We start from the raw sequence: 17,223 nt of genomic DNA, 5'->3' as shown, positions 1-17,223 counted from the left end.
AACACATTGGCTCTAGCCTCAGACGACAGATTTCTATAACACAGGGACACAAAAGTTGGTCTCAGGTATGGCAAATGTCTGAACTCCAGTGGTTCCAATAAATCATTCAATTACACTCATGATCAGAAAAAACCGAACACCTTGAACGACTAGGGATACGACGTTCATATTCACAGAACATACACATTAGTATGTTCTGCAGAAATGATTAGCATTTCAGTCACCTTGTAACACCATAACTTACATACAACATACCTTTTCTTGATTCATTTTGCTTTCTGTTTTGCTCAACAATGGAATGTTGAGCAAAACAGAAAGCAAAATGAATCAACAAAAGGTATGTAGTATCTAAGTTATGGTGTTACGCAAGTCCCATGTTTCGTTGAGCTTTCCCGTAAGGGATACTTCAAGGAAACATCTATAACACCTAAGTGGTGTTGCCTACAAAATAAAAATTGTACCATCGAACTTCAGTTGGGGCAAAAAAAATACACGTATTACAGACATACAGTATATACACTAAGAAATTTCATACATTTCTTCCAAAACATTTTCAAAATAAGACATTTACAGTAATTTTCATTTCCACACTGGTTTAGGGAACTAATTTTCATCATTACACAGGGCATAGATTAAAATTTTTTGTCTCTTCTACATATATACTATATCACAGACAGACAAGCAGTATACAAAATAATCTGCGCATTAGTAAAACAGGCATAGTATTCTAGAAAAAAATATGCATGTACAAAAATATACATTAGCAAAAACACGAATATTTTTTTCAATATTATCAATTTTAAAGGTGGTCTTCTTTTATAGCAGTTCCAAAATGTTTGTTGTGCATAAACGCACTAACAAATTCAGAACCTATCTTTAATTATGACTGCTGTGTTTTAAAACAAGACAGTCCAAAACTTTAAGATATTCCAGAAAACCTAGTCTCGAAAAAATCTACATCCATTTGAATGAGATTCCATATATATATTTTATAATAACTTTCCACTGACTTCAGTAAGAATAGTCAGTCCATAACACGTTGGTCAAAAAACCAAACTTACTTCACTGCTTGCCTCAGCACTAGCAGTCCATGTTATAAATAACTAAACACAATTTTCTATATATACAAAAAATATTTAAAAAGAATCATTACAAATACACATTCTGCCCGTTATTGGTTTGGCAGTCGTTGTATGTAAACATTTAGGCACAGAAACACAATTTAGAGTAAGAACACTAAAAGAACACCTTTTTAAGTTGACACACTGCCCCATCCTCTAGGTTTGGTAGTTCGTGACCACTTATCAACTCCCTTCTCCACATTGGCAAGCCCTTGGATTATTGCTCACATCGCATTTTAGGTAGGTCTTTACTCCAGAACTACTTGGCGTTTCATTAGATTGGTTAGTTACCCAACAGTACAACTTCTGGGTATTCTGGTTCATTCCGAACTGCAGTAATTTTATCATTGCAGTTGTCTTTCCATCATCTCCAGTACACATGTTAAATATTATGTACAATTATATCCTTTTATGTTACAATGAATCTGAACCTCGCTTCGGCATATGCTCTGTTGCCTTGCAGGCACAGGGCTCGCCATGGGCCCTGATAACGTGTTCCATGCGTAACGGTGTTGACACACAATAGGCGTAAATGTCGTCTTGTGGTATAGCCAACCATGCTGCATTCACCTAGTTCCAAAGTTCATCTGTGGTGGGTGCCTTTGAACCACAGCGCTGCACCCGTCGTTTCACCGTATCCCACACATTTTCGATTGGCGACAAGTCTGGTAATCCGCCAGGGCAGGACAAAAGGCTGACATCCTGTGACGCCAAGAAAACGCACACTTGTTCGTGCACCAACACATGATAGTGCATTGTCTTGCTGAAAAATGAAGTCTGGGGCGTTCTGCAGAATGGCCATGGTTGCGGGTCGCAGGATGTCATTTACGTAGGTCACTCTAGTCACAGTGCCCTGGATACGCACCAACTGTGATTTGTGGTTGTACCCAACAGCATCCCACGCCTTAAGGCTTTAAGTTGGCGCTGTATGTCTTGTACGAATGCAATCACTGTGATGCCTCTACCTCTGTCTGCGACGAACCAAAATGCGGCCTTCACTTTCAAACAAACAGAACCTCGATTCGTCCGAAAACACTGTCCGATGCCGTTCCTGTCCTCAGCGACGTCTTTCATTACACCATTTCTGCACATTCTTCAAACGTAGGAGGAGAAGTGGACGACGAGCACGTTACGAACGCGGAAATAAACAGCGACAGACAAAGTTACCCCTGATAGTGTACGATTTGTACCAATGTTCCACTGTTGCGCCAGAGCCGAGGAGGACGCAGATCTGTCCTGCAATGCCATTCGGATGAGATGTGGACCTTCTTAAGGGGTGATTGTGTGGTGCGACCTGATTCGCCTCGTTGTATTATACGGCCTTCCGTGAATCATTCTTCACACACCGGTTGCTCTGCCGAAACAGTTAGTCCCACACGAGTAGCAGTTTCCCAGATGGATGCATCACATTTTCTCATGCCAATAATGCCCCCTCTTTCAAACTCACTGATTTGCGGTACTGTTCGCGCATACGTCTCCGAGTGTCCTGCGCGTCTGCTCAAGCCACACTGATCTATTACCTTCGATTTATAGCGCAACGAGAGCCGCAGACACATTTCACGGTGTTGGCCTGCGATCTCGGTGTTGACCTTGAAACCGCTGGCCGATATGTTTCAAATGCTTGCCTTTTTTGCAGAAAATACTAATGTACATACCCAGTGGACATGTACGTCCTATCTCTGGTCGTTCAACGTGTTTGTTTTCTGAACGTGAGAATAAATTGCGTTTCTTGGCATGAGCCCAGGGAATCTTACTTTACGGATGAGCCTCGTTTTTGGTCGCAGTTAGGTTGCCTATTGAAATGCACATAGTAAGACAGTACTGGTACATCCGTTCTCCTTACTTCTTCCGGTTGTCGTCAGCAGCAATTCTCCAGAGCTTCCTTGTCTGTTCCAGGTCGGCGGACTTCGCAGTCTCTCCGGACATCCTTGAGGATGTCAAGGACTTCCTGGAGGAGCACGCTATCCCTCACACTGTCATGATTCCCGACCTGCAGGTGAGCCAAACACTGTATAATTTACTGATTGTACTGTCGCAAAATCGGCGTCTGATTGTTCTGACGGTACAGTTTAATTGTTGGACTCGCCTGTGCGAATATTAAATGACGGCGTCGCCTTGTCCCAGAAAGTTTCTGATAGTTGATAGTACTTCATACTATTACTTAAGAATGGCGCTTTTATTGAGGACAGTTTGTACGGATGCTATATGTATTTAATTCACGATTCAAGTCTATTTATTTTCTTCAAGAAACCGTTCTTAGATAGAACACCTTTCTCATGTCTTCCCCTTCTTATTCATAGATATTTCTCCGTAAACAGCGAGCGGAGCAATACCAGAGATATGATGCAACCTACCGATTGGGAGAAGACGATGTAAAAAGGGCGTTTGCTGTGTAATGCAACACACTTTATCTGTGCTATTTTCCGTTGAAAAAATGAGGAATTTTTTGTAGCACATCGTGGAATATTCCCGCTTCAGTCCATATAGTTCAGATACGTGGCAGCCCATACGTAGCCTTCAAAATGGCGTCTGTAATGGAAGTGCGTTCCAAACGGGGAGCTGTCACTTGAAACGTTCCCTTTGAAAATTAATTACTAGTGACAGTGCTGGAACAACTCTTACGTTATTTGATATAGTGACAGCTGAGTAAAACTGAACGTACTCAGACAGTTCTCTCTTTACTTATTCTGATCATCACTAAACTGACACACAATATTTGTTAGCACAATGCAATCTGACTCAATAATCGCTACAAAAGAATGGCCCTGACTAACAATAACTTATACCTTTCATGAATCACCTACCTCACAAAAATCTTCGTTACTCGAACTACTGCAATACATCGAGTGCCAATTCTGCCAGCTAAATTAAAGAGTCTAACTACAGAAGGCACTAACTACTGATAGGCATAGTTAGCAAATGAAAGATTTTGATAGAGAACAAACACTGTATTTACCTTAATAGTGTTCAAAAGTCATCATATATATATCTGTCAATTCATGACATCCATCTTTACAAATTTCCTTTTTCTGGCGGACACACGTCGGGATCGTCCGCTTACAGCAACCTCTCAAAACTTTGGCATCTCCCTCTCCTCATCCACCACTGTGGTGGCTCACCTCCAACTGCCCAACACTACACAAGCGTATATTCCAACAGTGAGTCCAATCAGCCACAGACTGCACACAGCGCAGTCAGCGATTTTCATACAGAGCACTACGTGGCGTTACCAACATAAAAACCTAAACAGCCTACTTACACATTGAGTATCGTTTGGTGGAAAACCAGAGCATCGCAGGTATTCATAGGCGCTTGTAGAGCGTCTACAGCGACCCAGCAGTGAACAAAAGCACTGTGAGTCGTTGGGCGTGGCGTCTGTCATCATCGCAACGAGGTCGCGCAAACCTGACCGATCCCCCTTGTGCCTGCCGGCCGTGCACAGCAGTGACTCCTGAAATGGAAAGTGCGGACACTCTCATTCGAGGTGATCGACGGGTCACAATCAAACACATTCATCACAACGCAAGGCGTCTGCGCACCCGAGAGGACTTCGCAAAACTTCCAGTAAGCTGGTGTAAGGCTGCCGCATTGAACGGAGATTATACTGGAAAAGAGGGTTTTGTAGCAAAAGAGCGGAGAAATAATACGGTTTATTGGAATCCCGAATGAAACCAACCTGCACCCGGAAAAAAAGAAAATGTGTGGTGTTACTTATTGAACGCCGCTTGTACAACGTGTCACTATTCTAAGAGGTGTCGTTGGATGTTACTCCACTCGTTTGAAGTGATATGACGAGATGGTGCTCATTGTAGACAAATGAAAAGTTCACTGTCCCGGCGGAGGTTCGAGTCCTCCCTCGGGCATGGGTGTGTGTGTTTGTCCTTAGGATAATTTAGGCTAAGTAGTGTGAAAGCTTAGGGTCTGGTGACCTTCGCAGTTAAGTCCCATAAGATTTCGCACACATTTGAACATTTTTTTGAAAAGTTCACTGTATTTTCTGCAGGTGGTGTCCACAGCTGGCAAATATATGAAGAAAATGGTGTTTACTAACACAAAGGACCGCTAATAAAAAATTTATTTCCTACTGATTTTCGTCACTGTGCATCACTAGCCAAACTGTTTATCACCGAAGCGAATACATGGTATACATTTCACTATCTATCAGTGCAGTGAAAATGCTTACAAAATTATAATGACGTAAATTTAGCATACTGACATGAAACTGTTTTAGGTGTCATTCCTGCAGGGCCCTCAAGTAACGAAAATGAAATCATAAAAAGTCATTCTGCGTCGCCGAAACTAAAATATATAGTACCAAGTAATTAAACCGTCATTATCCAAACATATGAATGAAACAGTTGAATATAACAACGTGTCACCGAGAGTGAAATACTTTAACACAGTCCAATAAGGGAGAGTGTTGTACCTTGACGATAGAGTACCTAGGAACGCACGATATTTCCTCGACTGTGTTTCAATCTAATGACCAATTTCAGAATCACATGAAGGGTTGCTCACTAGGAACCGAGCAGTTTCCGATTTCTCCACTGTCTCTGTTGTTGTGAGACATAAAGTTGTGTTTTGTGCAACATCGGTAAGTATACAGAGTTCTACATATTTATGATCTGTATAATTTACTAAAGCTATTTGGAAGGTCCTGTAGGTTCTTTCGTTATAAAATTTTATGGTGAGTAAAATTCGATACTATTTTCATAAATACTTATATAACTTGTGGATGGTTAAGCAATAAATTGTTAGTCGTGTGCACCATCTTGTACCTTGAAACAGAAGGTTTTCTACCACCTGGAACATGTGACATTTGCAAATTAACTTAGTTTCTTTTAGCTGCTGTTTCAAAATATGTTTGACTTGTAATTCCTTTTTGGTAACATTTGTACTCAATTTGATTTCACTTCCTGAATAACGGTGTGTAGTAGAGCAATAAAGTAACAGACAGACTATTAAACATAGTTCTTAAACATCTAAATAATAAAATCATTTTAAAAAACCACCATAGGCTGTCAGTTTTATTATTCAAGATGACTTTATTGTACCATGTATGCAAATCACATTATTGGCGAGTTTCGGCCTTTGTCCATTTGAAAATGTCTGTGAATGGAATACCAAAAGGACAGTAAACAGATATTTTAGTGAACATAGCTATGCTAGCACATTACAACTGTTGTTAAATTACTTACATATCATTGGTAATGTCTACATCACATATAAAACCGGTTTCGTGCAAACATCGTTGTGGCAAGATTTTTTTAGAACTATCTCATGCGTTCCTTTTCCCTAAAATAGAATATTGGAATTAACTGTTTACGTCATTAGTAAAAATACAAAAACCACCGCTACAGAGAGACACAAAGTTGCTCCGAAACCACTGCCAGATTTCATGACGACAAAAACAGTCACTGTTGTCAATTAATTCACATAGAACTCAAAATATGACTAAAATTGTCTTAAAATCTATTCTGCAATTTTGTCTGCACGTTTAATATAATAAATCCCATTCCAGAAAAAGCAGCTGAAGATATTGTTAAGGATGTCTTTCAAAGAATTGTTAAGTGGTTATCAGAAAATGGACTCTCCATTAATTTTGAAAAAACTCACTATATCCAGTTCTGTACACCGAATAGCGTCATACCGACAATTGATGTAGCATATGAGCAGGGCTCAGTTAACAGGATAGATTTCTCCATATTTTTGGGTGTATTAATGTTAGCACTATTCATGTGTGTATACAGATCTTGAATTCTGCCTTTTTCCACATCATATCGATAAAATAATTGTGAAAATGATCTACGGAACTTGACATAACTAAACTAACTGGCTGCTTTATAAGATGTTCGTATATCTGTATCTCTCCCAAGACGTCCATGGTTTTTCCTTACCTGCTCTGTGCAAAATTATTAATGTTTTTTATAAAAAAGCATTTTTATTTGCCAATCAGCTGTGTAAATTATATTTATTCTGCCGGTTTCGGTTCTTTCGACCATCATCATCTGAAAGAACTGAACAAACATAAGAAATCAAATGTAATATACACAGACAAGAAAAATTAGTGTTGACCTCTGAAACCAACATAATACTTACATAATTATATTGTTGGTTTAAAATTGCATATTTTTCATAGAAGGCACTTTTGTACACCAAATGGAGCAATGGGAAAACGGAAAATGAAACATAACTACTGTAGATTTTGACAAATTCTTAATAAGTTTCGACAAGTTACACATGCACTCTTGACAGTTAACAGGCGGCTGACATCTCAGGCCTATGTACCTTCAGGTGTCCAACTTGTCTAATACCATAGAGTAAAAACATACTTGGTACAATAAAAGCATTGCTGAAATCGGAGGGGAGACTAGTTCACAAGATTATTTACAATGTTGGCATTATGTGGTGCTGTGAACAAACAACACGCTATGTGTATAGGATAAGGAACACGAAGAACGAACGTCAACTTATAGGACATGCACATGTGAAAATAATGTCACGCAAGAGCCGGCCACGGTGGCCGAGCGGTTCTAGGCGCTTCAGTCCTGAACCGCTTGACCGCTACGGTCGCAGGTTCGAATCCTGCCTCGGGCATGGATGTATGTGATGTCCTTAGGTTAGTTAGGTTTAAGTAGTTCTAAGTTCTAGGGGACTCATAACCTCAGATGTTAAGTCCCATAGTGCTCAGAGCCATTTGAACCACTTGTCATGCAAGAACCATATACTGGTATAACACAATAACGGCGTTGATAAACTACACTTCTAGAAAATAATTCAGCTTATCATTCAATGAGGAAGTGTCAAGGTTACAATTTTCGTTGCAAAAACAAGCGTCAATTTTATCACCAATAAAATGACAAGTCAACAACTGTAATAGTTAATGACAGTCAATTTTGATATTGTAAATAGTATGATGTTATTGTAGATAGTATGTACTCTGTTATATTAGACTCCTTGGGCGTCTGAAGGCACAGAGGTCTGAGATGTCAGTTGCATGTGAACTGTCAAAAGTGCGTGTGTAACTTGTCGAAGCTTTTTAAGAGTTTGTCAAATGCTTGTTGCCTTGCATTTTAAGTATGCACATTATTACATTTCGTATATGAAAGAGTGTTCTAAGAGAAATGCGCACATTTAAACCAAAAGATACTACACTTTCGTAAGTACTGCGTATGATGTTGGTTTGAGAGGTGCGGCTGTAAGTTTTCTTTTTTGTCTGTGTATATTACATATGCTTTCTTCTGTTTGTTCAGTTTTTCCTTTTGAGGACGATCGAAACAATTGAAATCGGTCGAATAAATATAATTTATGCAGCTGAATGGCAAATAAAAATGCTTTTTATAAATAGCTCACAGTTGTAGCCAGTTATCCACATAAATTCTTTATTAATGTTTCGTTTATGTCTAACGTGGGTTGTTGTGTTTACAAAGAGGATGTTGACACATAAATCAAGAAATTAATAGTTCTCGAAGATTTTCTTGATTGGAACACTTTTAAATTCGAACGGAAAGCGCGTTCCTAGGTACCTCATCGTGTTGTGCCTTGGAACTTTTTTTTCATGTTCTGTAAAAAATCCTAAGTTTCCCTTGTAAATTCAGGAAAAAACTATAGAACAGAGAAACTTAGACCGGTCGTGTAAGAATGGAATAACAAAATATATTACACTTATGTTACAGGGCTAGAGGCGAGTCTTGAGAAGTGCTCCAAGGTCTTCTCTGTGTTAGTAAACTGCTTTTTCCTATGCTCGCTGCTGTTAGATGAAGTGCACTACGCATACTGACGACCTGGGAAGCTGATTTCAGTACACTTGCTCAATGTAAAGGAGGCACAGTGCGATATGGAGAGAGTCTAGTAATAGCAATGTTTATGATTATATATTATTTATTATTATATATTGTTTATGATTATATATTATAGGTGCAGCCACAACGGAGGGGTATCTGTTGAGAGGCCAGACAAACGTGTGGTTCTTGAAGAGGGGCAGCAGCCTTTTCAGTAGTTGCAGGGGCATCAGTCTGGATGATTGACTGATCTGACATTGTAACCCTAACCAAAACGGCCTTGCTGTGCTGATACTGCGAACGGCTGAAAGCAAGGGGAAACGACAGCCGTAATTTTTCCCGAGGGCACGCAGCTTTGCTGTATGGTTAAATGATGATGGCATCCTCTTGGGTAAAATATTCCGGAGGTAAAACAGTCCCCTATTCGGAACAATGGGCGGGGACTACTCAAGAGGACGTCGTTATCAGGAGAAAGAAAACTGGCATTCTACGGATCGGAGTGTGGAATGTCAGATCCCTTAATCGGGCAGGTAGGTTAGAAAATTTAAAAAGGGAAATGGATAGGTTGAAGTTAGATATAGTGGAAATTAGTGAAGTTCGGTGGCAGGTGAATACAGGGTTATAAATACAAAATCAAATAGGGGTAATGGAGGAGAAGGTTTAATAATGAATAAAAAAAAATAGGAGTGCGGGTAAGCTACTACCAACAGCATAGTGAACGCATTATTGTGGCCAAGATAGACACGAAGCCCATTCCTACTACAGTAGTACAAGTTTATATGCCAACTAGCTCTGCAGATGACGAAGAAATTGAAGACGTGTATGATGAGATAAAAGAAATTATTCAGGTAGTGAAGGGAGACGAAAATTTAATAGTCATGGGTGACTGGAATTCGACAGTAGGAAAAGGGAGAGAAGAAAAAATAGTAGGTGAATGTGGATTAGGGCTAAGCAATGAAAGAGGAAGCCAACTGACAGAATTTTGCACAGAGCATAACTTAATCATAACTAACACTTGGTTCAAGAATCATAAAAGAAGGTTGTATACATGGAAGAATCCTGGAGATACTAAAAGGTATCGGATAGATTATATAATGGTAAGACAGAGATTTAGGAACCAGGTTTTAAATTGTAGGACATTTCCGGGGGCAGATGTGGACTCTGACCACAATCTATTGGTTATGAACCGTAGATTAAAACTGAAGAAATTTAAAAAAGGTGGGAATTTACGGAGATGGGACCTGGATAAACTGACTAAACCAGAGGTTGTACAGAGTTTCAGGGATAGCATAAGGGAACAATTGACAGGAATGGGGGAAAGAAATACAGTAGAAGACGAATGGGTAACTTTGAGGGATGAAGTAGTGAAGGCAGCATAGGATCAAGTAGGTAAAAAGACGAGGGCTAGTAGAAATCCTTGGGTAACAGAAGAAATATTGAATTTAATTGATGAAAGGAGAAAATATAAAAATGCAGTAAATGAAGCAGCCAAAAAGGAATACAAACGTCTCCAAAATGAGATCGACAGGAAGTGCAAAATGGCTAAGCAGGCATGGTTAGAGGACAAATGTAAGGATGTAGAGGCTTATCTCACTAGGGGTAAGTTAGATACAGCCTACAGGAAAATTAAAGAGACCTTTGGAGAAAAGAGAGCCACTTGTATGAATATCAAGAGCTCAGATGGAAACCCAGTTCTAAGCAAAGAGGGGAAAGCAGAGAGGTGGAAGGAGTATATAGAGGGTCTATACAAGGGCGATGTACTTGAGGACAATATTATGGAAATGGAAGAGGATGTAGATGAAGATGAAATGGGAGATACGATACTGCGTGAAGAGTTTGACAGAGCACTGAAAGACCTGAGTCGAAACAAGGCCCCGGGAGTAGACAACATTCCATTAGAACTACTGATGGCCTTGGGAGAGCCAGTCATGGCAAAACTCCACCATCTGGTGAGCAAGATGTACGAGACAGGCGAAATACCCTCAGACTTCCAGAAGAATATAATAATTCCAATCCCAAAGAAGGCACGTGTTGACAGATGTGAAAATTACCGAACTATCAGTTTAATAAGCCACAGTTGCAAAATACTAACGCGAATTATTTACAGACGAATGGAAAAACTAGTAGAAGCCGACCTCGGGGAAGATCAGTTTGGACTCCGTAGAAATGTTGGAACACGTGAGGCAATACTGACCTTACGACTTATCTTAGAAGACAGATTAAGGAAAGGCAAACCTACGTTTCTAGCATTTGTAGACTTAGAGAAAGCTTTTGACAATGTTGACTGGAATATCCTCTTTCATATTGTAAAGGTGGCAGGGGTAAAATACAGGGAGCGAAAGGCTATTTACAATTTGTACAGAAACCAGATGGCAGTTATAAGAGTCGAGGGGCATGAAAGGGAAGCAGTGATTAGGAAGGGAGTGAGACAGGGTTGTAGCCTCTCCCCGATGTTATTCAATCTGTATATTGAGCAAGCAGTAAAAGAAACAAAAGAAAAATTTTTAGTAGGTATTAAAATCCAGGGAGAAGAAATAAAAACTTTGAGGTTCGCCGATGACATTGTAATTCTGTCAGAGACAGCAAAGGACTTTGAAGAGCAGTTGAACGGAATCGACAGTGTCTTGAAGGGAGGATATAAGATGAACATCAACAAAAGTAAAACGAGGATAATGGAATGTAGTCGAATTAAATCGGGTGATGCTGAGTGAATTAGATTAGGATATGAGTCACTTAAAGTAGTAAAGGAGTTTTGCTATTTGGGGAGCAAAATAACTGATGATGGTCGAAGTAGAGAGGATATAAAATGTAGACTGGCAAGGCAAGGAAAGCGTTTCTGAGGAAGAGAAATATGTTAACATCGAGTATAGATTTAAGTCTCAGAAAGTCGTTTCTGAAAGTATTTGTATGGAGTGTAGCCATGTATCTAAGTGAAACATGGACAATAAATAGTTTGGACAAGAAGAGAATAGAAGATTTCGAAATGTGGTGCTACAGAAGAATGCTGAAGATTAGATGGGTAGATCGCGTAACTAATGAGGAGGTATTGAACAGGATTGGGGAGAAGAGGAGTTTGTGGCACAACTTGACAAGAAGAAGGGACCGGTTGGTAGGACATGTCCTGAGGCATCAAGGGATCACAAATTTAGCATTGGAGGGCAGCGTGGAGGGTAAAAATCATAGAGGGAGACCAAGAGACGAATACACTAAGCAGATTCAGAAGGATGTAGGTTGCAGTAGGTAGTGGGAGATGAAGGAGCTTGCACAGGATAGATTAGAATGAAGAGCTGCATCAAACCAGTCTCAGGACTGTTGACCACAACAACAACAACATGATTTTCTTCATATATACATGCTGCACAACTGTACACAAACTATGAGCTATTTGTGGCAGTTGGTTCCATTACTTTGTACCATTTTTTTTGTTGCCAGTGACGCGGAAAGACGTTTTATAATTTTATTTTTGTTATTGTCACAAGAGCGGGAGAGACGCCTTACAGACTGATATAACAATTTAATGTCGGTATGTTAGATTTAGGTTCTGATAATTTCGTGAGCACGTTCACTACTTATTGTTAATTCATAGTCAGATGATCAAAGAAACCTCATGTGTTCTTTCAATTTCTGTACAGGTTGCCTGATGACGATCAGTTCGGTCGAAACTGATAACGAATGAGTACTTGAATTTCCGCCCTTGACTTTAAATGAAGGTTATTTCTTTAAAATCTCACTGTTTTGTGGAAACTTAAAGTAATATAGTCTTGGAGTTTCCCGTGCTTTCTAAAAGACACAAAACAAGTAATGCCGCATTGATACTTACGGACTCAATTTCTGTTACGTTCTACCTATTTTAGGTTTTCGTACCTCAATCGGTAAAAACAGAACCCACATGGAATCACTTTGTCGTGCGTCCATCTGTCTGTCTGTCTGTCTGTCCGACTGTTCAGAACCCTCTACCTCAGAAACTGGGACAAGTATCAAGTTGAAATTTATGTCACATATCAAGGTTCCTTGACGCTATAATAAACGTTAGCTTCTAAGTCAATGCAGCCAAAACATGTGGTCATTTATGTTACATACTTTGATGCATACTCAATTATCAAACTCAGAGGTTACTGCCCAGTTACCTAGAATGATGAAATTTGCCAAGAAACAAGGTTTCACATTACAAGCAAAGAAAAAGAACCGAAAATTGTTAATACCACATGAAAAAAATTGTCGTTTGTTATTCGACTACCTTCACCTGTTAAGACGCCTATTTCTGGGGAATGGATACACGTATCTCGTCACATATTGAGATCTGTAGTCCTTTGGTGCTGAAAAATATGAAGCCGCTAAGTCAGAACAATCAAAAGATGCGGCTATTTATGCCACATATTTTGATACTTGCAAACTCACTCCTGATAACCTGTAGGGTACTTCACCTTGATGGAGAATCATGAAATATGGCAGCAAGAGAGGTTTCACAGTACAAGTAGCGAAAAAAATCAGGAAATTGTTCATTCATGATTGTACCAAACGTAAAAATTATTTCTTTTGCCTGTTGTAATTCGACTTCAGACTTGAAACTGAAACACTCTCGAAGGTCTTGGAATCCTTGTGACCGATATTTTGACAGTATCAATGTCGACAACAGGCAAAAACTGTGGAGATTCCCGTTTCTCGGAATGAATGAACTGTCTGTATACATAATTACAATTATACGGACCTCTCAGTGCGCGAATCCTACTCGCATCCGGCCCTTTTTTTTCAGTAAGCACAGGCGCTTCCGACGATGACGATACTTGGTATCGAAAAAATTTGTGAGAGACTGCACCAGCAGCAGTAGTTCGAGACCCCGCCAGACCCACTTCGCTGAGTACGCAGCCTAATTAGGACTTGCTCTTATTTCAGTTCTGTCGACGAGTAGCCTGCTGAGGAAGTAAGTGGGCACATTTTCTGTAACGGGATAACGGCCACGGCCCCATTAAGGTATTTTTGCGGACAGCTCAAGTCCTGGTTGTGACACCGACGTTTGTAGGTTATGCAGTACGACGGCTAGTCAGAAAGTAATTCTTCATCCTGTTTTTCTTCTCTCCTTTGTTAAGCTGGTACGTAATGTGGTAATAATGAATTTGGTGCACTTCCGCAAACCTTCTTCTACGAGGTCCACTCCAGTAATAGCGTCGTACGTCAACAGCTGACTGCCCTGTGGAAGTATAGAAAATGGGGAACATTGACGAACTTGGCTGTGTGTTCCGCTCCCGGAAGTACTTATGCATACACACAAATACTCACTAAACACAGGAGTGGGAACTCGATATTTAACGACCGCGTGCGTAAGCTCAGTGTGCTCGGTTTTCTCGCGGCCATTGCCCTTCTCTCCTTGCACTGCCTGCTTCGATGTGTCCTTAAATAATTATTATCTAACAGAGTGCAGAGCCATTCACAAAAACAATGCCAACGTAGTCTTGGGGAATTAGTGTACCCTATTAATACACGTACAGAGGGCTGGGCTGCACTGCTCACAATGACATCTACATCTACATTTATACTCCGATAGCCACCCAACGGTGTGTGGCGGAGGGCACTTTGCGTGCCACTGTCATTATCTCCCTTTCCTGTTCCACTCGCGTATGGTTCGCGGGAAGAACGACGGCCGGAATAGTTGCATTTCAACCGCGTGATCCGTTGTGACGTACTAAACTTATCGCTCAAGTAATATTACCCAATTCAAATACGTGCAACACAGGAAGCGAATGCAATTCACTGTTCAAAAGGTGCATTATAACCACAGTTCTTCCAGTCAGTACTAAACAGTTCCCTCGTTCATTACAAGAGCGTGAGCATGAACGAATCATCTACATCTACATGGATACCCTGCAAATCACATTTAAGTGCCTGGCAGAGGGTTCATCGAACCACCTTCACAGTTCTCTATTATTCCAATATCGTATAGCGCGCGGAAAGAATGAACACCTATATCTTTCCGTACGAGCTCTGATTTCCCTTATTTTATCGAGGTGATCGTTCCTCCCTATGGAGGTCGGTGTCAACAAAATATTTTCGCATTCGGAGGAGAAATTTCGAGAGAAGATTCCGCCGCAACGAAAAACGCCTTTGTTCTAATGATGTCCACCCCAAATCCTGCATCATTTCTGCGACACTCTCTCCGGTATTTCGCGATAATACAAAACGTGCTGCCTTCCTTTGAACTTTTTCGATGTACTCCGTCAGTCCTATCTGGTAAGGATCCCACATGCCGCAGCAGTATTCTAAAAGAGGACGGACAAGTGTAGTGTATGCAGTCTCCTTAGTAGGTCTGGTACATTTTCTAAGTGTCCTGCCAGTGAAACGCAGTCTTTGGTTAGCCTTCCCCACAAAATTTTCTATGTGTTCCTTCCAATGTAAGTTGTTCGTAATTGTAATAGCTAGGCATTTAGCTGAATTTACGGCTTTTAGATTAGACTGATTTATCGCATAACCGAAGTTTAACGAGTTCCTTTTAGCACTCATGTAGATGACGTCACACTTTTTGTTATTTAGGTTCAACTGCCACTATTCGCACCATTCAGATATCTTTTCTAAATCGTTTTGCAGTTTGCTTTGATCTTCTGACGACCTTATAAGTCGATAAACGACAGCGTCATCTGCAAACAACCGAAGACGGCTGCTCAGATTGTCTCCCAAATCGTTTATGTAGATAAGGAACAGCAAACGGCCTATAACACTACCTAGGGGAACGGCAGAAATCACTTCTGTTTAATCGATGACTTTCCGTCAATTACTACGAACTGTGACCTCTCTGACAGTAAATCACAAATTCAGTCACTGAGACGATATTCCATAAACACGCAATTTCACTACGAACCACTTGTGTGGTACCGAGTCAAAAGCCTTCCGGCATGACGTGCATGTTTCAGAAAGTCGTTGTGCGATATCCGAAAAGAGGATGTACCTACGCTCGTGATATTCAGAGAGTCCAACCATACATGTTTGTTTCGGTTGGAACTTGTAATTAGAGTCAGGCCTGTAGCAACCACGACGCGGTGGATTATAGATCTTCCTACACGACACACAAAATCGAAAATCGTCACCTTTCACAACAAACATTAATACTGAGCCCTGAACATTCATATGAAATGTACAACTTGCGTGGCAAACCTCACATCACAACAACTTGAGAAATGCGTGCTGTAGTCACGGCCTCAACACTGCACGATGCCCACGCCATCGTTAACTAAATTACGACTCCACTGTTGTCCTCTAGCCTCGCCAGGAAGGTGACCATCGACACGTCAGAGATACAACGTACGCTTCCAAGAGTTCTGTGATTGACTTTCTTACTGCAGAAAGTGAAACACTCAATCGCATTCATTGAACTCCGAAGAAGGTCTATGGAGATACGCCGGCCAACGACAATTCAATTGTGCCGCCAGTTATCCATTGGTAAAGGCAATGTGACGGCCACTATTAAAAAGACTTGTGGGCGCTGGCTACGGAAAATATTGACCGACCAGAATAAAGAAGCAAGCAAAACAACTGCATCCAGTCCGTTACACCGTCAGGGTTCTATCTTTTCATCCCACTCAAAGAAGCTCATCGGGGGCCTCATTTTGAAGACGTGGAGACCTTAAAAAAGTACATCAGTGGCTGAGAAGCAGAACCATCATCTTTACCACAGAGGTATGGTGCTCTTGTTTCAACGTAGAAAAAAACTTGTGGTCAATGAAGATGATTACACTGAAAAGTGAGAATTCAATGGTGAACGTTGTAGCTGTCATCCTATGAACGTGGAATTTACTTTTCTTGTAATATAGAAATAAAAATAGGAGGCGTTACTTTTTGACTGATCCTCGTATCTCGTCTCATAAAAGACTCCCCTGTTTGTAACTTCCAAACAATGCCACTCCACCTTCGCGATGTAAAATCGCTCAAAAACATCAGACTTTTTAATGCGTATATCGCCGTCTGTACTTTCTATTACCCTGCCCAGAAGACAGCATGTTTAAAATCTTTGATGTAAAGAGTTACAGTGATTTCTGGCAAGAAGTACTTGAATTCCAAGTATAGAACTCTCAAAAAGTATTCCGAAGAAACGCCAGTGGTGAAAAAGAAGTGAGATTAGCGGTTTCCCACAATCGGAAACGCCAAGATATTCATCCCGGAAACTTTCAGGCTCTCAAATCTTTAACAATATATAGGTAATTTAATTTTTTCTATATTTTGCAGCTCTGATCGTGACTGTATTCTGAACATACGAAATTTGAATAAAAACCGAACGACACATTTTGGGGCCTATGGGTCCATCTTAAGGTACAAATCGTTTAATACATAATTTA

General features: G+C 40.4%; 1 protein-coding gene across 1 annotated transcript in view; it reads left to right on the top strand.

Moving 5' to 3' along the window:
• LOC124775240 (carboxypeptidase B-like) overlaps positions 1-17,223 on the top strand; it is a 231,701-nt gene that overhangs the window by 134,843 nt on the left and 79,635 nt on the right. The window contains exon 3 of the mRNA XM_047250077.1: positions 3,018-3,117. Coding sequence (XP_047106033.1) covers positions 3,018-3,117 — 100 coding nt within the window. The remainder of the gene's footprint in view (positions 1-3,017; positions 3,118-17,223) is intronic.

The sequence above is a fragment of the Schistocerca piceifrons genome, chromosome 2, assembly GCF_021461385.2.
Source record: "Schistocerca piceifrons isolate TAMUIC-IGC-003096 chromosome 2, iqSchPice1.1, whole genome shotgun sequence".
In the NCBI taxonomy this organism is placed as follows: domain Eukaryota; kingdom Metazoa; phylum Arthropoda; class Insecta; order Orthoptera; family Acrididae; genus Schistocerca; species Schistocerca piceifrons.
The sequence above is the reverse complement of the archived record's forward strand: the minus strand, read 5'-3'. Positions and strand labels throughout refer to the sequence as shown.